The sequence below is a fragment of the Corvus moneduloides genome, chromosome 3 (assembly GCF_009650955.1).
Source record: "Corvus moneduloides isolate bCorMon1 chromosome 3, bCorMon1.pri, whole genome shotgun sequence".
In the NCBI taxonomy this organism is placed as follows: Eukaryota; Metazoa; Chordata; class Aves; order Passeriformes; family Corvidae; genus Corvus; species Corvus moneduloides.
In genome coordinates, this window is record NC_045478.1 from 91,501,625 (window position 1) to 91,523,707 (window position 22,083).

Here is a 22,083-nt window from a genome sequence, read left to right on the forward strand (position 1 = left end):
AAAGTAATGGAATAAAAATATATTCTGTTCTACTGCAAAATCTTGCAGCACTAAGAGCAAATAAACCATTCAGCCTTTCTCTGACCCAGAGAAATATTTGGGACAAATTCTCAATTTTCTTTTCAAACTTTGTCCTTCTCCAATGGCAAAAACATGTCAGTTGGCTCTATTAGGACAATGTGCAGAGACAAAGTAGTCTGCATTAGTAAACTGGCTCAACACTACGTCTGATGGAAATGCTTTATTTTGGAATACATGGCTGGCCAAATCCCCATGTAATTTGATAGCTTCTCATTTTCAGAAAGCCCTTGGTGGCATCAGGGAGGAAAGCATACTACTGCAGCACTCACGGCCTCCCTGAATGCACATGTACTTTTCCAGGTAAGAAATACAGCCCTCATCAGCATTAAAAATACATGGATGACAATACCTCAGGTAACATACTGTAGAGCATAACCTGCTGCAGCAAATTTCTGCCTTCTGCAGTGGTTTAAGATTTTAGTGGCCCTCCATTCTCCTCTTCCCTCTCCCTTCCCTCCATCCCAAAGTTTGCTGTCAAAGGTCACTGCCCCACAGCAGAGGATGTAGAAGGAAATGTCTGCCTATGTTCTGGCTGCTCTAGCAGAGTTTGGCACATCAGCACAAGCATACCAGCAAATTTAAGCTGAGACACTATCATCAACTCAACTACAATGTCTGAAATACAAGTCAACACCCTCTTTTGTCAGCTGGGAAGATTGGAGAAAGTAACTGCCAGCAAAGACATGGGCCAGACCATTTGGAGCTAATGGGATTTAATAGAACTCATCAGCTGGAGGCCCCAGGAAAGACAACAGGTTCAGAATTTGAAGCACAATCCTAACTTCCACAAATTCACAGTTGCAAACCACAGCCTAAGCTCAGCACATTACTAAACACACAGGGAAATACACAATTTTCCCAACATAATCTCCTTCCTTGGAGTTTAAATTTCCCAGACACCCTACTATGATGAAGAATACATCATAGGTAGCACATTTTGAGATTGCTATTTACAATATCTGACTGGGGCATGTTTCCTTCCTTGCCATACTCAGTTGAGACAATAACAGCTTCTATTGACACATTTAATACCTTCAAGCATGATCAAATTTACAGACAGAAAGCTTATGAGATAGCAGTCTCTGCTGCTCCTTGCTACAGGATGATAATGTACTTGACTTCTCAGGAAGAATTTCTTCATTGAAAAGGTGTTCAGGTATTGGGATGGACTGTCCGGGGAGGTGGTGGAGTCACCATCCCTGGGGGCATTCAAGAAACAACTGAACATGGCACTTAGTCGATGGTCTAGTTGAAGAGATGGTGATTGGTTAAAGGCTGGACTCAATCATCTTGTGGTTCATTGGTTATTCCTTGAGCTACTCAATATACAGTCCTCTAAACTCTCTATCCATTTCTGTGCATTTATTTCTAACCTCCATATTAAGTCTCCTCCCTTTTTTCTTCATATTCTTGTTAATTCTGGCCAGATTCCTCATAAGATGATGACTTACACTTTCTGACTGAAGGACATTCCTGTAACTGTTTATTGTTTGGCCTGCATTTCCACAGCATCCTTTATTGCACAAATTTTTTTTTCTAATACCCTTTCATACATTCTGGCTGCTAAAGAACAAAAGAATGCTTTGATAGGGTTAAATAGCAAAACTGTAGAGAAACTGATTTTCCTGCTGACATCATTCTGGACCTCTATCTTCCTCTAAGTACAGACTCTCATAGGCTACATAGGCCTTAATTGCTGAGGTGTTCCCAAAGATCCCGTTCATCTAAATGAGGGAAATGCCAGCATGTACCACAACTGCCATTCACCCAAAGGCACAGGACTTCTTTCCACAGGAAGCAGAATATGGGAAGTGGTTGGTGCACATAAATTCCTAAACATCCAGATACTCAACACTGGGACATCTAGGATAACTAACATAAAACGCTAAGGGCTCTGGACTGCAGCTCAGCATCTCCTTGAAACTGGAAATCAGAACCTGGATGCTTTCTGAATTTAAAAACAAATGCTTGGACCTTTATTCTCACGTCCAAAGGTTGGCTGTCACTCCTTATTCCTGACCAGACATTTTTAGCCAAGCGTGGATATATAGCAACAAGCACACTCCAAGGGACTTCAGCAGAAGGACACACCATGTCTGGATTCTCCATGAGGAGGGGATAGGCAGCTCAGTCAATAAAGTAGTACTTCTGGATGTACTGTAGCAATGGCAGTTTGTTGCATTCAGGAATTAAATCAACAGTTTTTTGGGGGGAATTTATTTGGTTTTGTTTATCCTGGATAGCTCTCTTGAATTTAGGTACCTAAATTTCACTTAAGCTATACCTTAGATGCCAGAGTGCTATTTTAGGTATTGTCCAAAGTGAACAAATATTCTGTTTATCTGTCTTCATATGCTAGGAAAGAAACAGAAATGATGCACATCTGGAAACTGTTGTCCTGTTGTTTATCACATCTATTTGTTCATGAATTAAATATTAAGCTGGTCCAAAAAGCATGACTGAAAAGCAATGCCATATGGATAAGGAACCATAATCTGTGAGTTTAGAGCTCTGGATGCTCATATGACTAAATGCAGCTTACCTCTTGATTATTTCCTAGAAATTAATGTGAAGAGAAAGAATAAGGAAAATAGAGAAATAGCTTTGTATACAGCTCCTATCCTTTTCACATTTTCAAATATCCAAATTTAAGAAGGATAAAAAATAAATAAAGGGTTCTTAAAAGCACAAACAAGCAAAGTCAAAACCAAAGGATTTTACCCCCAACAAATTTTCTGATAATAATACGCTGGTGTCAGTTAATATTTTAAGCAGAGAGTGACTATATCCAAGTTTCAGATGAACATGGTTATTTTCTGTTACAATACCACCTTCATGGCCTTGTAATTTCTAGGCAACAATTTAATGTCCAGTTTCATTTTGTGACATTTCTTCTGGCCAGAGCTGTTCAACATAAAATTAAATATAGAGTTCCAGCGCGCACTACATACTTCAGTTTCAGGAACTTTTAAAATTTTGCTCCTACCCAAGGAATTTTCCTGGCATTGAGCACATACTGCTGTGTAACTTCTGGTCAGATGAGACAGACTGGTGTTAAGAATCTGACAGATATGACACAAAATTAAAAATGAAATAAATTAAAAAATTTACTATGCTGAAGCTGATAAGATACGCTACCATGTTTTGAGGCCATGCATATAAACATTTCAGGGTGATGGAAACAAGTCAGAGTAAGAATGAGTGTATGACACATTTTTTGATGCACATTTACTTGTAATATATGTACCAGACCTTCGAGAAGTGACTCCTGAATGTCAGACACATACTAGCAACCCAGTAAAATCTGTATATTCACTGTTGTGGATAAGCCTAAGTCTGCTTCTTGAATTGCTCAGCAATTTAAAACACAACCTGATTATATATAATTGGTATAATGATAACATCAGCCCAGAACAGACGTCTTCCCTCAGCCTTAAATAAAGTGCATGACAAAATCTTCATATTACAGCTATTTGCTGTTGACTGCATTCCTTCTGCAACATTCACAACCAGCTGTAGTGACATCACTAGTCCTACATGATTTAGGAACTAATTTGATTAGAAAAAGCCAACTATTGTCTTTTAGTATGGACAGGTCTGTATGCTTATGCTACAAGTCTGCATGAATGCTGTCCAGATGTGTAAATGAACCACGAGATACTATGAGAAACAAATTTCTATTTCTGTGCTCGGGAAGGAATATCACTCTTGGACAGTACTCTGAATAATGTGAGGTCTACTGCTCTGAAATTTGAAGGTTTGATTTTTCATTGTTAAAATCTCTGAACATCCAATACTAAAGACATACATGACTTGGATGCAGGACTGGAGGGAACATTAAGTTTACTGATGAAACTAAATTGGGATGAGCTGTTGACTTCCTTGAGGGCAGAGAGGCCCTGCAGAGAGACCTTGACAAATGAGAGAGATGGGCAATCACCCACTGGATGAAGTTCAACAAGGGAAAGTGCCAGATTCTGCACCTGGGGTGTGGCAAACCTGGTTGTCTGTATAGAGTAGGGAATGAGAGGCTGGAGAGCAGTGCTGCAGAAAGAGACCTTGGGTCTTTGTCTATGGTAACTTGAACATGAGTCAGCAGTGCCCTGGCAACCAGGAGGGCCAATCATGACCTGGGAGCATCAGGCACAGCATTGGGAGAGGGTTAGGTTGGATATCAGGAAAAGGTTTTTCACCCAGAGGGTGGTTGGGCACTGGAACAGGCTGCCCAGGGAAGTGGTCACAGCATCAAACCTCACAGAGGTCAAGAAGCGTTTGGACAATGCTCTCAGGCACATGGTGTCACTCTTGGGGTTGTCCTGTGCAGGGCCAGGAGCTGGACTCGATAATCCTGATAGGTGCCTTCCAAGTCAGTATATTATGTCATTCTATGATCAAGAAAAACTTTTTGTATAAAGGATTGTCGGATTTAACACACATACCTCATAATACAGCATCAAATCTCACCTAGCATCTTTTCTTTAAAAGAGCAAATTTAATAGACTGACAGAAGAACATACTAGCCTAATAAAACAGCAAAATGCAATGTAGCAATCTAGCAATGACTACCCATTTTCAGTCAAAAGAGCTTACAGGCAGAAAATCTGTTACTGAGTATTTTTCCAAGTTTATAGTCATGGCTTGATTAAATCCAATGAGCCTGGTCAATTTGTTTTAGTTATTCTAGTGAAACCTTAAGTAAAAAATGTTTACTTGGTTTCTTCCTGAACGTAACTTTTTCCCCTGAAAATAGTTCTGTTTGTAAAGAACAGAACATCATTTGTAATAATTAGAAAATGAAAATGTTTCCTACATATGTACATTCCAACTCAGAGCCAAAGAAAACATTAAGATTTTAGGCATGGAGTGACTGTTACACTAATAAGGTTCTTCTGTTTAAAGAATAGCACACCAGGGGAGCATAATAGAGCTGTTCAAATGAATTCATTCAGTTTGGTATTTTCTGAGTAAGTCATTTGACAAATCATGTTTTCTCATTTTGAGGACCCATTCAGCCTATGCACTGTCACCCCGGGGCATTGCCTATTGTTTGAAAGTAAAAACAAACATATGCAAGCAACTCTGAAACAATGGACAATATTTAGCATTGCCATTAACATATGCATTGCCCCCTGAAGCCAAAAAACTTCTACCTTCCGAAATAAGTTTGCTGAGTGCTGCTGCACAGAATACTTTATATTACCAAAGATAGTATCCTCTTCTTGTAAGGAGGAGCAGAAAAAAGAAAAAGGCTGCAAAAAAGGTACTAGAGCTGCCTGGTTCTCTTGCCAGTCTCATTTCTACCAGATCAGGTAAGACAAATCCTACATCAGCTAAGGAATGATGAAGATAGAGCAATGACGTGTCCTTCTGTCTTCTCTGACAATGGCCAAAGCATGACCGTGCTGCAGCAGTAGCAGAACAGACAGCTCTGTCACAGCTGCCACATCTGAAGTGAGAGAGCCTGCACCACGCATGTGCTGGACATCTCAGCCTCAGCATAAGCCTGATTTTACTGTTCTGCTTAGGGTTAGGGTTGAGAAAACCACAAAGCCCAGAGCTCCAGGGACACTGACAATGCAAAAGGCATGCCAAGGGGAGCATGGCACTGCCCCAACATTGCTTCCTCCCCAACCTTGCCCCTTGGAAACACTCATGTGCTGGACACCTCTACCTATGAAAATGCTGATTTTTCTGCTCCAACCAGAGTTAGGCTTGAAAAAAACAAAAAGCCTTTTATCATATCTCCTTTCCAGAGCGTTTGTGACACTTTCTTCTCTGTTTTCAAGATTTCATTTCCTTTCCTGAAAGGAAATGAAATCTTGCACTTTCAATGAGGATCAGTTTGGCAAGGTTTGTCTATTTTCCGACACTTCATGTCACCCCATGCCATTTTATTGTTTTCCCCTTGGTGCAGAATTTTTTTTTTCATTAAGCATTTCATTTCATCAATTTCTTCTCCTGTCCTTTTGTTAGACGTTGTTCCCTGATTTTGGTAAGTATAATTTTGGCAAGGTTTTGTCCTTTTCACTTCAAAAAGAGAAAACTGCACTGCCCAAACACCGCTTTCTTCACACCTTCTTGTTGCCACCACCCATGTGCTGGGCACCTCAGTAAAAGGCTGCTTTTACTGCTCTGGGTCAGGTTAGGCATGTGCCTTGGCTTAGGCATGAGAGAAGCACAAAGCCTAGAGTTCCAGGGACACTGCAAGTACAATGGCATGCCAAAAAGAGCATGCCACTGCCCCAACATTGCTCCCTCAACACCTTTCTCCTTGGCACCACCTGTGTGCTGGGCAGCTCAGCCTCGGCAAAAGGCTGCTTTTACTGCTCCACCTAGGGTTAGGGTTAGGGTTGAGAAAAGCACAAAGCCTAGAGCTCCAGGTTCACTGCAGCTGAAAATGGCAAGCCAAGGCTAGGGCGGTACTGACCTAAACATTGCTCCCTACACAGTTTTTTCCTTGGCACCTGCCTTAATACCATGTGGCTTTTCATACTCAGCCTAGGGTTAGGGTTAGGGTTAGGATTAGGGTTAGGGTAAGGGTTGGGGTTGAGAAAACCACAAAGCCCAGAGCTCCAGGGACACTGCAAGTGCAAAAGACAGGCCAAAGGGAGCACGGTACTGCCCCAACATTGCTCCCTCCACACCATGCTCCTTGGCACCACCCACAAGATGGGAAATACAGCTTGAAAAATTCTGATTTTTCTGTTCCACTTAGGGTTAGGCTTGAAAAAAAACACAAAGCCCAGAGCTCCAGGGACACTGCAACTACAAAAGGCATGCCAAGTGGAGCACGGGACTGCCCCAACATTGCTCCCTCACATCTTCCTCCTTGGCACCGCCCAAGTACCTTGAACCTCAACCTTCAAAAATGCTGATTTTACTGCTCTGAGTAGGGTTAGGACCTATAGCATGTACAATGCCTACAGTAAGTATAAAAGACTTTCTCTCTTGTTCTCAGAAAGCGATAGTAGTGCTTTACAGGCTTTTTAAATAGACTTAATAGTTTTGTCTGGTTTTCCTCCTTATTTGCACATCTTACTATCAGCTTTCTGGGGACTCTCATTCAGCTAAAAGTATTACTATACTATAAATTACATAATCATAGGTCGTTTAGAATTACACTCAGCAAACATAACTGCACTACTCCGAGAAAATTTAAGCCTTGCTCACTTGGCAGAGACTTAGGAGATTCTAAAAAAAGTTTTCATGTGAATCAAAATACGATCTGTTGATTACAAACAAGGTAGTTAATTAATTACTCTCACTATGAACACTGTGAAGAAACAAACAAACAGAAAATCATTAACATGAACCTTTCACCGAAGTGCTAGCAAGAAACAGAAATATATTCCCATCACTCTCCTTCATATTATGATCCAACTGGCTGCTCATAGGACAAGAAAATAGGTTGTGGAAACTTGCATCACAGCATCGAGTCTGCCCCAAGGGGGTAGTAACCAGTTACCATGTTGTAGCTACCTGCCATGCCTGTGTCAAAGTCATGACATCTATTCTGCCTTCCAGCACCTTGAGAGAGATCTTCCAGAAGACAGTGTAAGACCACACCATTTTATATTATGCTCTACAGATCCCTGGCTAAACTAGGCCATAGAAATAATACCTGAAGTGGTAGAAAAAGAACCTTAACAGAATCAGGATGGAAGTAAGCTATATTTCATCATGGAAAGAAGGAAATATGTTAAAACGGAAGGATTTGTAACCAAACAGAAAAATAAGTTGTAGCATCCTGCAAAGCAAAGTAAATCACATTTCTAACAAGGAAGAAACTGCATATGGTGACAAAGTAGTTAGGAAAATAAGATCTGTAGAAACTCAGCTGTTTTTCTGTGTTTTCAATTCCTTGCTTCCAAAAATCAAAATGTAACATTTAAAAAATAGATTCCAAAACTGCCGTCATAATGGCATGATGCTTAGATATTTATCCAAAACAAACACACATAGGAATTTTGTTTTTTCAGCATTAGGTTGCCAAACAATTGGGCCAAGAAATTAAGGAGAAAGAATCTGAAGACTGTGTCAGCCATGCTGAATGGCTTCAGCTTTAACAGCTACTGCTATTTTTGGTGGACACATAAACATGCCTCATTTATTACAAAACTGCTTTGAAACTGACCTGCAGATCAGAAACAGACTGGGGCTTCTAGGCACTGGGCCACATTGAATAACATCCCAGCTGGGAAATTACATCTGGGGGACTGTTTGTCCCCAAGGTCTGTTTTCTCTTCTGTTTTTCCCACAGATGGCTGCAGGTTTTGCAGAGCTTTGTTATGTTACGCATAAGCGACATCCCTCAGGAGTAAACAACGTAGCTACACCTGGGAAGCATAGTTACACACCTGAGATAAAGTATGGCAGAAATAATATTTGTGTTCTATTTTCTGATACAACTTGTGTCCTGATACCAAGACCAACTCTGTTAAGTGACAGAGCACATCTGCAACATACAGGCAGTGTTCCAGGAGAAAAGAAATTACTGGAAACTAAGTGTATTGAGGCTTTAATTTGCCATATATCCTAGTGCAGGACAGAAGTGGTGAAGCAGCAGACAGGCAACCTTTCTTGCTCAGAGAACTTCCAGTCTACACTGATGTTTTCTTGTCAAATCTCCTACTTCTCATGATAAACTACTGTTTCAGCTTCTTCTAGATCGCTGATCTGGCTGTTCATCTGGAATTTCTCCAGTACTGAGCAATCCAGCTAGGGATTTTGGACACATAAATCATGGTACATACAGCATGCATGCAGCCTGACACTGAGCAGGTTTTGAAGAAGGCACACACAGCACTTCTGATACCTACTGAATGTGCTGGATGAGCTGCACAGCACGTGCTGCACCGAGTGTCCATTTGCACACAGCAATCTGTTCAAGTGGAAGGTGTCCCTGCCCATGGCAGGAGGGTTGGAACTGGGTGATCTCTAAGGTCTCTTCCAACCCAAACCATTCAATGATTCTATGAATCTATAGCTAATGCTTGTTGCCTTTGATCAACTAAAACAACAATAAAGACAAATATGGAAATCTTTTCAGAATCTTCTTTTCAATCCATGCACAAGTCGAACTCAAACTGACCTCAGCTAGAGTTTTTCCTTAGTGAGGATTTCAAGATTTCAAATTCTATGGATTTTAAAGATTTCTGCTGAGAATACAAGCTACCTGAAGAATAAAATGCAGTGGAACGACATTATTGAGTTATCTGCTCATTGAATCTGCATACAGAGTTAATTTATTTATGAGATGTTTGCATCTCATATGAACCCTATTTTTTGTGGAATGTAACCTTTCTTCTTGAAGTTTCTCAATCCTTTTTTAAACCAAATCTTATCATTTTTCTTCTACACTAGTAATTTCCAGTAAAATTTGCTGAGCACATATAAGTTTTTGTAACTACTTGATACTTTCAGGAATTAAACTAGAACAGTGAATTAAATCAGCAACTAGGAAGTCACAATGCTTATTTCTATGAAACAAGAAGTATCTCAGAATATTACACTGAAGAATGGATGCATTTTGAAGCACAGTAATTTCTCTCTTATTGCAGCCTCACTTCATTCATGGCTGAAACAATGTCCAGTAAGTTCATGTCTGTAACTCAGAACATTTATATTACTGTAAAGAAATAGATAATAATACCAATATTACTGAGTTTTAAGAAACCAGTGCTTTGATTTTGATGGATTTCCTTTTCGTATAGCAAATCATCACTGCATTTTCATTTCATTTAGGTTCCATGTAAAGCATGGAACGTTTGTTTAACAGAGAAATTCCATCCTTCCGAAGTACAGACACTTCTTCAGCAAAAGTTTTAAAAATGCTATTTGCTCATGCATGACTTCCCTCAATTCTTTCAGCTCATATAATCATGGCTCAAAATATGCATAGCATTCCTAATATCAGCCTTGGGATTCTAGTTCTTAACTAGCTGATCCTTCTTTTTCAAAGTAACTTACTGCCTGCATGAGAAGCTACAACAATGTAGATATACACCATAGACAATAGAGTGCTCTCAGACCACTTCTGCCTAAAAAAACTAACTTCATCTATCTTAATTATTTTCTTATCTGTGCAAAAATGTTGCTATCAGTTCCCTTCATAAAGTTGTGTAGGTGTAAAGAAAACCCTTGCATGAAATATTCTTTGGAGTTTACTGTAGGTCTGCTTGGCTCATCCACATGGGGAAGGAGAGTGACAGTAACAAGATTGATTTTTATGTGTACGTACATAGAATCTTGCACAAAGAGAAAAAAAGGTGAACAAAAAATCTGGGTTTATATTAATTAGGTTTGGACTAGGTTTAACATCTACTGTGCATTCACAGAAATAACAGTGTGACATACAAGGTAGTGAATCAGAATCAATATTATCTTTGAGCACTGATATGTCTTGTTTTCACTCTCCTCCATCCTCACCATTTCAGTGTAGCATTCCTGTGGTACATATGAACATTATTTGAATAATTTGCAAGCAAATTAAATGAAGACTCTTCAGTAACCTTGCTTTGCAATACTAGAACATGCTGTCACTAAAGATAATAATTGGCTTTGGTATTCTATGATCTTGTGTGCAAAAATCAAAGCCTGAAATGAGGCAGAGCAGTGCAACAGCTCAGCATTCCTGTGGGTATAGATGCACCATCAACATCATGTGCACATAATCCACCCACCTACCCTTTTTCATTCCGAGAGTGCCTGTTTCCTCACACAGTTATTACTCCCACATGAGTTTGCCCTTCCTCTCCCAGCTTCAATCATAATGTTAGCTGATTTCTGGACAGACTAAAAACAACAGCTGCTTCCCTCTGGGCATTAAATACCATTTAGTATGCTTTTTTCCTCTAGGAAAAAACTAAATCTAATAGTGGCAAAAATAACCCAAAATAGTCAGACATTTATAGGAGTGAACTGGAAATCTTTACTACTCTTAAATGCTTCTAACACAGAGCACATTCTTGCCTATAGGAAACTTTTTTTAGTAGTGAAATTCTGAATGAATATATCAGTTTGATTTACACTGAAAATAGAAGGTGTAATCCCCCCAACTCACTGTGATCAGTGTAGTAGCAGTTGGGTCTTTTTTGTTATTTAATGCTTTACGGTTTGTTCAGATGTAGAGTAGTCCTTACTGTCAGAGTACTTTGACACAGAATGTTTCCAGTAATAGTGTATTAACCACCTTGTCGATAACAGCATCCTAGACAAAAAACCCTCCTGCTAACCCTGATAAGGAGAGAAGTTTTTACTTCAGAAGTTTTGTCATTGCTTCTCACCACACAGCTCTATTTTAATTGGCTATAAATTAAGCTAATTTTCTCCAATTTCAGTCTGTTTCACTTGGTAGTTGGCAAGTCATGTCCTCATCTTCATCACAACCCACAACCTTTTTCTTCCTACTTTTTCTCCCTATTCGGTTGAGGAAGGGATGTGAGAGAGCTGCTCGATCGTCAGCTGAGGTTGACTCACCACACTGTGCTAGGCACAATCACTCAAATTTTTGCAATGAGAAATTTTCCTCAGTATTCTGAAATAAAATCTTTGGCTTCAGCATCAAATTTCCTTCACTGTCTTCTTCAGCAATACCAAAAGGATCTATAGTTCTTGTTAGAGACCCTAATTCTCTGAAAATGATAAAATACAAAACATATGCTGTCACGCAGCATTTTTTTTCCCTAAGAAAAGAAACACTTTTTTTTTTTTTCGCTAGTGAAACACACACTTTTAAAGTTCTTAATGTTGGACTAGAAAGGCAAAAATGTACTTTGTGTCAGTGCTGGCCCACTTTCCACTTCTCCTACGCTGGTTACAGAGTTCTCATTATTTCCTGACCTCCCAGTTATTTTTTTCCAGTTTCACTCATGTTGGTTTTTTTGTATTTGTCTTTTAAAGCCCAGTCCTTGGGCGCATTCTCCAGTCATATGTAAACAATTCTGAATAGTTCACTCAAACAAATCCAGACATGTCTACATGTTCAAAATCTATACCATTGCTCTGCCTTTTTATGGTGTATTTTTGCAATATTGAATTGCAAAAAGAATTGCCCATCAATACTTGCACCAAAGCCCTCTGCTCCTTTATTTGTGCCTATACAGAGTTTAGCGTGATAATGCAGCAAACAGGGTCACTAAAATGACCCTGACTTAGAAACACTTCCCTCCTTTTCTTCTTTTTTGTTTTTTTCTTTTTTTCCCCCAAGTATCAGAAAAAGACAATTTTCATCCTCAATAAAATTCATCCTCTTACATCTAGGAGGTCATTGTGAAAAGTAAGCATAATGACAAATCTAAGACACATATATTATTTTTCATTAAAAGAAAATCTCTGTAGTGCTATTAAACATAAAAGGAGACAGAATCCAGGACTAAGTGGTATAGTAGCAAAGAGGCATGCTGGCCACAATGTCTCATTTCTGACATTACAGTCACTCTACACTTGAAATCCACCTTACATATAGACATGGTTTGCCTTAATCTTTTTGTGCAAGCAGTAACATCAACAAAAGCCTACCAAGAAAATCCTACTGCAAATTTCTTTTTACAGCCCTAATTTCCTGATGTTTTTGAAATGCTATTGTAATTGAGAAGGGGTTGGAGTATTGTGTGTACTTTTCACTGCAAAACACGAATATTTCCAAAGTCAGAATGAAAGGGTATTTATGACAAAAGTTACAGCCAAATGCTGCTGTCACTATCTCAAAATATAATCAGACTGCATGAAATGGGCTAATATGGCCTCTGTGGTGCATAGTTTTATACTATTAAGAGTAACTTAGAAATAATGGAAACTGATATTGACAGGATCTGTTCTTGATTGTGCACAACAAGGCAGCCAGGAATGCTTAAGGAAGCCAAAACAACCATAAAAGTAAATGAAAGATCTAGTTGCAGGCCGCAGATGACTCTTATTTCGCCTACCACATTTTCAGTAAAAATTTGGCAGGTTAGTAAAATTACTTAGCATCTTTAATGGTCTTCTGAGTATGACTGCTATGATGAAACAGACTTAATGGAAAAAAAATTATTTCAGGCTGTTAAAATATATAAGGTAGTGTAATTCAATTGACTAAGCTGAACTGGATGCAAAATTTTAATACTTACTAGGAGGTGCTTATAGGTAGATACCTTAACAAATATGGTCTAAACAAAGATGGACAGGACAAAAGGACAGAAGAATAAAATGGAGTATTTGTATTAGCCAGAGTGCTAATTTTCACGTGCTGCATAGTGTTACACAGAAAGAACTGAAGAAAGGAATGTATAGTATAATCACTTCTAAGCCTCAGACATCAGTGTATAAAAACCATCCACAAAGCAGTTACATCTGCATCAATCAGGATATAGATAGCTATAAATGGATACAACATGGATTGAGTTTCTTGCTTATACAGTAGAGTTACAGCAAACACTCAATTAAAAGACTATTTTCCCATTTTAATGCCAAAATAAACAAAAAAAAATAGAGTAACGAAATTAATTTTTAATTTGAAAACTCTTTACTTGTAGCTACACTTTATATACCAAAACAAGACCAAAATGTGTTTTGTACAATTTTTCTTAGAACTTTGGAGGCATTTCTAGCTTGATTCTTAAAGAAGGTTTTCAACCTATTACAATTTCCTACAAGAGGCATGTAAGCATTCTCAAGCTCAGTGCAACACTACTGATTTGTTACACAGCTGTTTGCTTTGTTCAAGGGATCAGTTTGGTTTTTTAGTTTACATATACTGTTGTTGTATTGCTCATGTTTCCCAGATATACTTGAGTGTTTCACTTTTAACACTGAAGAACTTAACCGAAAGCAAGTTTTAAACAGATGTTTTTAATTGCAGCAAAATCCATACTCTACTGCACTATAGCTAACAGAAGTTTTGCCTAACTTACTGAGGAAAAACCCACAGCAATTCAGTCCAAACCAAGCGTTTCTTCTAGATTTTGCAGCAATCCATGGAAACAGAGTTTTGAGAGATGACGTCTACATTGCATTGTTACATTATTTCTGAGAGATTCAAATCTCAAGGGATTTAGAGATTACACAAGTTTTGTCCCAGCATGACACTGCAAGTGGTACCTTCAGGACTGGCATGTGTCCCACTGCATCTTTTACTGCCTCCCATACCCTCCAAACATTTGTTCTCCCCCAGATAAGAGGTGCATTTAGGGTGGCTGCTAGGCTCCTGTCTTCAAGCAGCACAGTTGCAACCCCAAATACTGAGAAAGATGTGCTTGTGTGTCGCTACTTATTGCTGGTGTTCACAGTTCAGGCTCTAAAATGCATTTCGACTCCAACAAAAGAAAGAAGCTTGACAGTCAGTGCTGACTTTGGCTCTACCTTATTTAGGCTAAGAAATTTCTTGGGTATAACATAGATGAGCAAATCTAAGAGACAGAAGGAATACAGGACAATGTGGACTTCTAGATCACAGCAGAGGAAAAAGAATCCTGCACAGTACGTTTAACCTGCTTTTCCAAGTTTGCCACAGCAAAAAGCCTACTTGGCAGGAGTTAAGTGAGTTTATATGGACACTGCAGAGACCCATAGTTGCAAGGTAGATATTGAAATTCTTCTTGCATGGGTCAATCTATGAATATCCATGCACAGGTTCTGTACTGACATTTATGTTCTAGCCAGTCTGACACAGGCAAATTAACCTTCTGAAAGAAAGACAGGTGAATTCCAGTGTCATGTCTTATAGAAGTAACCAAGTATTCAGAAAACTTCTGCAGCAGGGCTCAGCACCTGATGTCTCTGCTTCTGGATCTATTCCAAACATCAGCTGCGCTGTGGTTTGAAAATGCATTGCCAACATGGCTGAGGCTTTCCGCATATCTGGCATAATTTAAATATACTGTATAATATCTCTGAGGGACTTGTGGTGTATCCAAAGGGAGGAGAATCTGGCAGTAGTTATCATTCATGACCACAGAGAATATAATCATGGCTATGGTGTAAGTGCAGAGCGCTTGGCAGCTGTGCTGTGAGACATTTGTCCTTTCCCAGAAGTTAACTGCTGTTCTAAGACGTGATGATAATGACTTCATTGTCCATGTCTATTTTGGTGCCACCCAAAGAAGAAGGAGATAGAAAATAAGAGCAAGATCTACACCACTTGACCTGGATGCCAGATTACCTTTTAATCTGGTCCCTCACAGCCTGTATCTGCAAGGTTGAAGAGACATGGCTCACCTGAATATGTGCAAAATGGAGGACATGAACCTGATCTCCAAGAACTTCAGGGAAAGAAAAAAACCTGTTTAATATCTGACAGAAATCCTGGATAGCCTCCAGGTTTGGAATCAACAGAACTCAGAAATCAATTAGGAACATATCAAAGTCTGCTAGGAGCATCATATTAGACCTGCTGTAGGGCTGAATATATCTATGGGTGATTTTTGACATTGAACAATCTGAAACTGGATACCAAACATATGCTGTTGGAGCCTTAAAGGAAAAAATGATGAAACTCCCCACCAAACCGAGGCACTCCTCAAAATTGCTCTAATTAATCTGTACAAAGTGCAGAGTGGTAATCTTTTATCAGAAGTTATATAAATTTATGGATAAATACAATCCTTAATCCATAGATATGAAAGTTTCAAATGATGGTTCTGGATACTTTTATTCCAAAATAAAATTTAAAAATCCCATGCTAATACCATAACTTCTCTTTTTGGTAAATTTCAGACATCCTGTCAAAGAAAGAAGGGAGCTGTTTTTCACATTACAGTATTTGAAATAATCAAAATAAAATTATTACTGCTATCATCAGCTTACAGTTTACCTTATTGGAAGTCTTAGCCATGCACTGACTTTTTTCTTTTAGAAACTAGAATCTCCTCCCATACATTTGAATTCTGTGATTTCATCAGCTAAAAGGTAAAATGAACTTAAAATATACTCACTTATTTTATTTCTCACTTCATTCAATTTCTCTCCAAGGCATTTAGCTTCATCAAACCTGTCAATGCAGGAATAATGATACAGAATTATTCTAAAGAACAACAAGTTACAGAAGTTGATCACAATAAAATACATAATTTCTTAGTACTACTTTTTCATTTATAAGTAGAACTAACTGGAAACAATTTTCCACAAGGAGAGATTGTCTGGTCTAAGAGAAACCATCTAGAAGAGTCTTGATCTAGACAAAGTAACTGAGGAAATCCACAAATTGTACTTCTGTCTAACTCAAAAAATGTCAAAACAGAGTAAACAAATATGGCTTCTCCCTACACAAGTGGGATTTGAAAAATTCCGTCTTCTCAATTAGTCCATTTCTTCATAAGACTGGAACAAGTTAGAATTTCAAGTGCCTTCATTGGTATCTGCTCGCAAAAATTTGCTTTCAAGGCCGAATTCCACAAGGCTAAATGGCTGAAGCTGGAGGGTTCCTGAGCACTTACTCTTTCTTACGTATAAAAGGTGGAAGCCATGGAAGCTTCTGTTAGACTTTAGAAAAGCTTTTTCTACTGGGGTTAACTTAGAGCCCCAAGCACGCTTTGAGGATTGCATAAATACCAAAGGGAAGAAGCTCTGAAGTACCTCTCTCTTTCTTTCCCTCAGGTCCCATGAGCCAGATAGTAAGTTCATCAATTACTTATTAATTCCTGAGGCAAATCTCATGTTGGCTATTGACTCTGATTCATGTTCACAGAGAGATTTATCTGGAAAAGTCGAAGTCAGCTATCTATCCAGCCTTTATTCATAAAATACTGCCAATACTTGAATAGGTCGTGCATCTGTTTTTTAAACACCATAGTTTATAAACCAGCACAATAACATAAACTGAAATTTGGCATTAATTTATAACATTTCAACAGATTCCATCTGTGACTATGAATCATAGTCAAACAAAATAAACCAGGTAAATACACAAGATTTGACTCTAATACTGAATGGGAAAAAGCTATTTCCAATACTTCTTTAACAAAAAAAAGGTGGTATTATCTAGCATTAAGGTGATGCTGCTATGAATAGTGGTGGGTGAACAGTTATATTGCTAGCTGAAAAAAATCACGTGTATCTTACGTGGAGACCACTTAACAGAAAGGCTGAAGTTGCCAAATCATGGCTTCTATTACCTACAAGATAAATACTCCATGATGAAACCCCAGAGTGAATTTAGCCACTAATTTTAGTGGAAAAAGTATTTTTGGCAAAGATTTCATCCTTTGAATGCAAATGCCAGTAATTAAAATATAAACATCTTGGAAAACAAATCTCTAACTCATTATGTAAACCAAGACAAACTCAGAGGCTGTCTAACGAGAGAGTGGAGACATTCAGTGAATTAAATGAATATTCACTTGTTTTTAATTATTAGAAATTACAACAACAAGTGGCCCAAGTGAAACTCATCCTTTCCATGAAACTTGCCCATAGGTACTGAAAAAACAAGTTAGCTGTTAACCAGCTAAAACACAGAAAGCAAGGAAAGAAGAAAATGGAAAAAATTAATGTAGAACAACAAAATGGAAACTAGATCTGTATTCTCAGTAGAATTTTACTACTGGAAATATTGACTAAGATGGGATTTAGAAGCTTCGTGCAGTATGGAATATTACATTGGAGTGGCACAACTGGGAAGATTTCTTGGTACCATATTTCATCAGAAAATGAGATGCATTTTTCTCCTCCTCAGAGAAACAGTCCTAAGACAACGAGGTTGCATTAAGAAATAGGATATTATTAAGCTCTCTGGAAGTCAGGTATAGAAAGTCCAAATTGCAGAAATCTGATTCTGTCTGGGTATAAACACAGGGTGGTTTCTTTTAAGCAGGGAAGCAGATATTAATGTATGGAAGAAAAATGAAAAAGAATTGCTGTAAAGCTGTAGAAGATCAATATTTCTGTCTTACAAAGGCACTTCCCACAGGCAACTGTCTTAACAGGATAGCTTGAACCTATTTTCTTTCACTTGAATTATCTTTGACTATATCAGTTTACCCACTTTTTAAATCCAGAGACATTACTGAGTTACAGCATAAGCTACTGCACCTGTGAAGAGCTCTGAAGTAGTATGAAAAGCTTTATTCAAAACCAGATTTTTTCTTGTATATATTTTTTTAACAAAACAAATGCTCTTCAGTATTTGATTTAATTAACTGATGCTTTTGATCATTTATACACAAGTAGTTACAGAAAAAAACACATGTATATTGTATATGTATGACTATGTATAGTCATGTCTATATGAAAAATTTCACAGCCCCAGCAACAGTTGCAACCTTCACAGTGAAACTTCCAAGTAGGTTCACTGACAATTCACCATTCAATTAATGTAAGAGTGATATAATGCACACTTGATGTTTTACTAAGATGTGCCAGGGGCTCCTGAGACAATAGGAGCCAACAGGGAAAGACTAGGGAAATACTTCAAAGCAGTTAAGGGGTGTTCTTCCAAGAAAATGGAGTGTCCAAGAGCTGAGGTGCCTTTACACCAATGCATGCAGCGTGGGCAACCGACAGAAGCAGCTGGAAGTCACTACACTGCTAAAGAACTGTGATCTAGTTGCCATTACTGAAACTTGGTGGGACAAATCCCATAACTTGAGTTTGCCTATCAATGGCCACGGGTTGTCAGAAGAGACAACATGTCAGAGAGGAGGAGGGGTGGAGAGGTTGCTCTCTAAACCAAGAGGCAGATTGAGCCTGAAGAGCTGTCTCTGAAGAACAGATATCTGCAGGCTGATAGCTGATGGGTAGGAATCAGAGACTGAGGGAACAAAGGGACCTGAGGTGGTTGGCATCTACTGCAGGATCCCTGATCAAGGGGAGACTATTTACAAGGCCTTCTTGCTCCAGCTAATGGAGGCATTGTGCTTACCGGCTCTTGTCCATCTGGAGGACTTCAAACATGTCAGCATCTCCTGAAAAAGTAATATGGCACGCAGTACACAATCAAAGAGACTTCTGGAATGCATGTAGGATAACTTCTTAAGCAAGGTAATAGACAGCCTTACCAGAGGGATGCAGTACTGGACCAATTGGTCACCAAAGTAATGAGCTAATTGGAGACATCAAGATGGGAGGCAGCCTGGGCTGCTGTGGTCATGTGTTGGTGGAGTCCACAGTCCAGAGGGACATGGGTCAGGGGAAGTTAGGCCCCTGAGTTTTAGGAAAGCAAAATTCCAGCTCTCCGAGGAGTTAGTCAAAAGGATCCCCTGGGAAATGGCCTTCAGGAACAAAGGAATATAACAAAACTGGCAGATCTTTTAGAAGGTTTTCCATTAAGTGCAAAAGCTCTCAATCCCCAAGAGAAAGAAATCAAGCAAGGAAGGAAAGAGACCAGCATAGCTGAGTTGAGATCTGCAAACCAATCTAAAGTGCAAGCAGGAAATGCACAGGCAGTAGAAGCACAGAGAGATAACCTAGGAAGAGTATAGTGATGCTGCCTGTGTAGGGATCAGGCCAGAAAGGCTGAGGTGCAGCTAGATCTGACCTTGGAAATGGATGGCAAGAACAATAAGGAGGACTTCTACAGGTATGTCAGCCAGAAAAAGAAGCTCAAAGAAAATGTACCTCTCCCTGATGATCAACAGTGGCAAACTGGTAACAGTAGATGAGGAGAAGGCTGAGGTACTTGACAACTTTTTGCTTCAGTCTTCAGTGGCAATCTCTCTTCCCACACCACTTCAGTGGATGGACTGCAAGACAGGAACTGGAGGGGAAAAGTCCCTACCACTGTAAGAGAAGATCAGGTTCATGACCACCTAAGGAGCCTGTACACAAGTCTATGGGACCTATGGCAACTACAACCTGTCCGACTCATCTCTGTGCCTGGGAAAATCATGGCAAAAATCCACCTAGAAGCTATGCTAAGGCACATGCAGGACACAGAGGTGATACAAAACAGCCAGCACAGCTTCACCGGGGGCAAGTCCTGCCTGACCAACCTAGTGGCTTTCTATGATGGAGTGACTACATCATTGGACAAGAGAAGAACTACGGATGTCATCAATCTTGGCTTTGTAAGGCCCTTGACACAGCCCCCCACTCCTTTTTAAATTGGAGATATATGGATTTGATGGGTTGACTATTCAATGGATGAAGAATTGTTTGGATGGTTGCATCCAGAGGGTAGTGGTCAATGGCTCAATGTCCAGACAGAGACTGGTGACAAGTTGTGACCCTCAGGGGTCCATCTAAGACTGGTAATGTCTCAGAATGGACCCCTTCACTGAAGACAGAGACACTGGGAATGAGTGCACCCTCAGCACATTTCATACAACACCAAGCTGAGTGGTACAGTGGACATACCTGAGGGACAGGATGGACAGGCTCAGAAAGTGGGCCCAGGTGAAGCTAATGAAGTCCACAAGACCAAGTGCAGGGTCCTGCACCTGGATTGGGGAAAATCCTGATAGAGGATTATCCCTCAATAGAGGTTGAGGGATAAAGAGATTGAGAGCATCCCTGAGAAGGACTTGGGGTTACTGGTGAATGAAAAGCTGGACATGACCCAACAATGTGCTCTTGCACCACAGGCATTGAACTTTGTCCTGGGCTGTATCAAAAGAAGGGAGGCTAGCAGGCTGAGGAGGTGATTTTTCTCCTCTACTCATCTTGTGAGATCCCACCTGGAGTATTTGTAAAGGACATTTTTCTGCCCAACCATCCAGGAGCCATTCTGGTGGCTGTTGTGGTTTAGGAATGTTATTCTCCAATGTAGGAGTCCCATTAAAAAAACCACACTTCCACTTGCTCCCTCTCCAATTGGAAGCACTAAAGGCAAAGGTCATGATTTGAGATAAGAACAATTTAATGGAAACAGCAATGAGATAAGAAAATGAACAATAACAGCAACAATAATGATAACAAAAGTGTGCAAAAGAGAAAGTTTGGAGCTTGACCCAGCCACTGCCATGCCACCCAAAGTGCTCCCTTCAGCTGGGACCACTGTTACCCACCACTCTGTCTGCCACACTCACCCCACTGGAAAAGGCTCTTTTCCTCTGCCCCTGGCAATGACATAGGATGGTATTGAATAACAATAGGGTCTTGATTATGCCCACAAGGCTCCAGGCCCTGCCCCCTCATGGCTGCAACAAGAAATTAACCCTGTCCTCAGCCAAAATCAGTTACACTCACATCACCTGAGCTAGGACCTAAGCCCCTTTGCAGTGGGTGGCTCCAGTGAGCTGACAAGTGAACTGCTTGACTCCCTGCACCTACCACACACAGTCAGACAAGGTTTCCTTATGGCTCAACTCGAAGTTTCCCATAGCAGAGACTCAGATGTCTGGATCCTTAAAATAATTTAATTATGGTGCAACAACAGGATAACAGCTCAAGCTGGCGCCTCTGAGGAGGGACCCTGAACAAAGGAAACCCTGGACTTTTACATCCTCACAGTCTAAGAGCGTGAAAATCTCTGCTCTTCCTCCAGAGGCACCGGCTCCTACTGTGTCTCTAAGTGTGTGTCCACCTGGCTGGCACCACAGGTCCCTGTGCCCTTTGTTATACAAAGGGTCAGTGCCAGATCAAGGCCTCTTGCCTCAGGCTCCTGCCAGCCAGAGCTCACAGTGCAGCTGCACACAGAGCTGAGCACTAAATGTATTCAACAGTACTGTGTCCAGTTCTGGAGCACAGGAAAGACATGGACCTGTTAGAGTGGGTCCAGAGCAGGGTCACAAAAATCATCAGAGGGCTGGAACATCTTTCTTAGGAAGACAGACTGGGGCAGTTGGGGTTGTTCAGCCTGGAGAAGAGAAAGCAGCAGGATGATCTTATTGCAGCCTATCAATATATACGGGGAATTATAAGGAAGATGGGGACAAATGTTTTAGCAGGGACTGCTGTGATAAGACAAGGGGTAATGCTTTAGGGTAGATTTAGACTAGGTATAAGAGAGAAATTTTTTACAATGAGTGTGGTAACACTGGAACAGGTTGCCCAGAGAAGTGGTGGCTGTCCCATCCCTGGAAACATTCAAAGTCAGGCTCTTGACAGACTCTGAGCACCCTGATCTAGTTGAAGATGTCCCTGCTCATT

The 22,083-nt window shown here is 39.9% G+C and overlaps 1 protein-coding gene across 6 annotated transcripts in view; it reads right to left on the reverse strand.

The window, feature by feature from the left end:
* Nucleotides 1-22,083, reverse strand: part of KIF6 (kinesin family member 6) — a 158,193-nt gene that overhangs the window by 36,094 nt on the left and 100,016 nt on the right. For all 6 annotated transcript variants that reach the window (XM_032102745.1, XM_032102744.1, XM_032102742.1 and 3 more), the window contains one exon: nt 15,993-16,048. In XM_032102745.1, the coding sequence (XP_031958636.1) occupies nt 15,993-16,048 (56 nt within the window). The remainder of the gene's footprint in view (nt 1-15,992; nt 16,049-22,083) is intronic.